General features: G+C 36.9%; 1 protein-coding gene across 1 annotated transcript; it reads left to right on the top strand.

Moving 5' to 3' along the window:
* Nucleotides 1-279: 279 nt before the first annotated feature.
* On the top strand, nucleotides 280-918 carry LOC129223300 (uncharacterized). Its single transcript, XM_054857866.1, has one exon. The coding sequence runs from the start codon at nucleotides 280-282 to the stop codon at nucleotides 916-918; it is 639 nt and encodes a 212-aa protein (XP_054713841.1).
* Nucleotides 919-1,725: the final 807 nt, after the last annotated feature.

Raw genomic sequence — 1,725 nt, 5'->3', positions numbered from 1 at the left:
ACAGATAACTTTCTTTTGGGGTTGAGGAGATTCATCGCGAGAAGAGGCAGACCGTCAATTATCTATTCCGATAACGGAAAGAACTTCGTTGGCGCAAAAAACCAATTAAGCAAGATTGATTGGAACAAGATTCAAGATGAAACTACTGCTTCTTCTATTGCTTGGATTTTTATCCCCCCTTCTGCTCCCTGGTGGGGAGGATTTTGGGAAAGGTTAGTAGGAGTTTTGAAGAGAATTTTAAGAAAAGTTTTGGGTCAAACATCGTTGGATTATGAAGAGATGTTAACAGTCCTCTGCGACTGTGAGAGTATCATAAATTCGCGACCGTTGACTTACGTTAGTGATGACGTTCAAGATCTTACCCCGATTACACCTTCTATGTTTTTGCAAGAGATTAGAGAAATCGGTGTTCCAGACTTAGATGTGCTGGATCATCAGAAATTAAATAAACGTCACGCGTATACACAGAAAATACGAAAAGATCTCCGTTCGAGATTTCGAGTGGAATATCTCGGACAGTTGCGACAACCTGTGACTAATAGAAATAATTCTCCAGTTCTAAAAGTTGGTGACTTAGTTATCGTGTGGACAGATAACTGTAAAAGAATTGACTGGCCACTCGGAAGAGTTCTAGAAGTGTTCACAAGTAAGGATGGATGTGTGCGAGTTACTAAAGTCAAGACAAAAACGGGTGTCTTCATTCGTCCTGTTAAAAAGTTGTGTTCTCTGGAGTTGGGAGCGGTGTCATCTTGTGAGCTTCAAAAGTTAAAACCCCCTCCTGTGACTGTTCTTGAGGATTTGTGTTGCACCACCACCACCAGTTCATCACCTAGCCTGACAGCATTGAAGTTGAGTTCCGGAGTCCCGAGCCCTGAACTCAAGGTGGGGAGTGTGGAAAACGCCCAAGAACTGAACTGAACTGAGTAGTTAAGTTTAAATAAATTAGCCGGACTCGCGCACCTCGTAGCAGTTCTTATAGCAGTATGTAATATTCAAAATTCTGGAGATTTTATTTTCGAGAGAGTTCGTTGCCGATATCTTCATTATGTTGTGTTTATTAATTAACAAGTTTTTATTTGCAACTAACATTGTAGTTTATTGTGCTGTAATTAAATTTTTCTAAGTTAAAAAGGTCAAGTGTTTGTGTCACAATTTCTACACGAAGGAATATCTGAAGACTTCAGTACAAATGATTTCATTGCCCCGCGACTTTTGGAAGCGTTGAAGAAGTTAAATAGATGGTAAGAGTTTTTAAATTTAGAAACTTACTTTGGCGCGCAACACCCCTGAAGAAATTTGATGCTTGCTTCAGAGAAGCCTTCATTCAAAATTATCACTACAGTTACTATTAATGTTACTGTCGTATGGCACCAAACTTTCATAACAATGGGTTTTATATTTAATCACTAGCAAAAATACCCGGCGTTGCCTGGTCAGTAATAATTATTAGAAAAAATCGTTACTTGCTTTTGTTTTCTGTTTTAAGTGAAAGAATTTAAAACACATCTTTTTGACGTGATTAAAAATCGAGTTTCTTCCTTACCCATAAAACTAAAATAGCAATAAGTATAAAGAACAAAGTAGTATTGATTTAGAAACGAAAGCACTATATTTAAGCATATACAAATTTAAAAAAACATGAAATTAATCTTCTCATGTTTAAAAAGATTAATCTGTTGATACTTTTTTTTTACATGGAGTTTAAAACCTTCTCTGTATGGCTAA

The sequence above is a fragment of the Uloborus diversus genome, chromosome 5 (assembly GCF_026930045.1).
Source record: "Uloborus diversus isolate 005 chromosome 5, Udiv.v.3.1, whole genome shotgun sequence".
NCBI lineage: Eukaryota > Metazoa > Arthropoda > Arachnida > Araneae > Uloboridae > Uloborus > Uloborus diversus.
Note: the sequence above shows the minus strand (reverse complement) of the source record. Positions and strands in the feature narration are given on the sequence as shown.

What these genes read in the sequence shown, in the direction of transcription:
- LOC129223300 (XM_054857866.1), top strand. Translation starts at nt 280, where the DNA reads ATGTTAACAGTCCTCTGCGACTGTGAGAGTATCATAAATTCGCGACCG.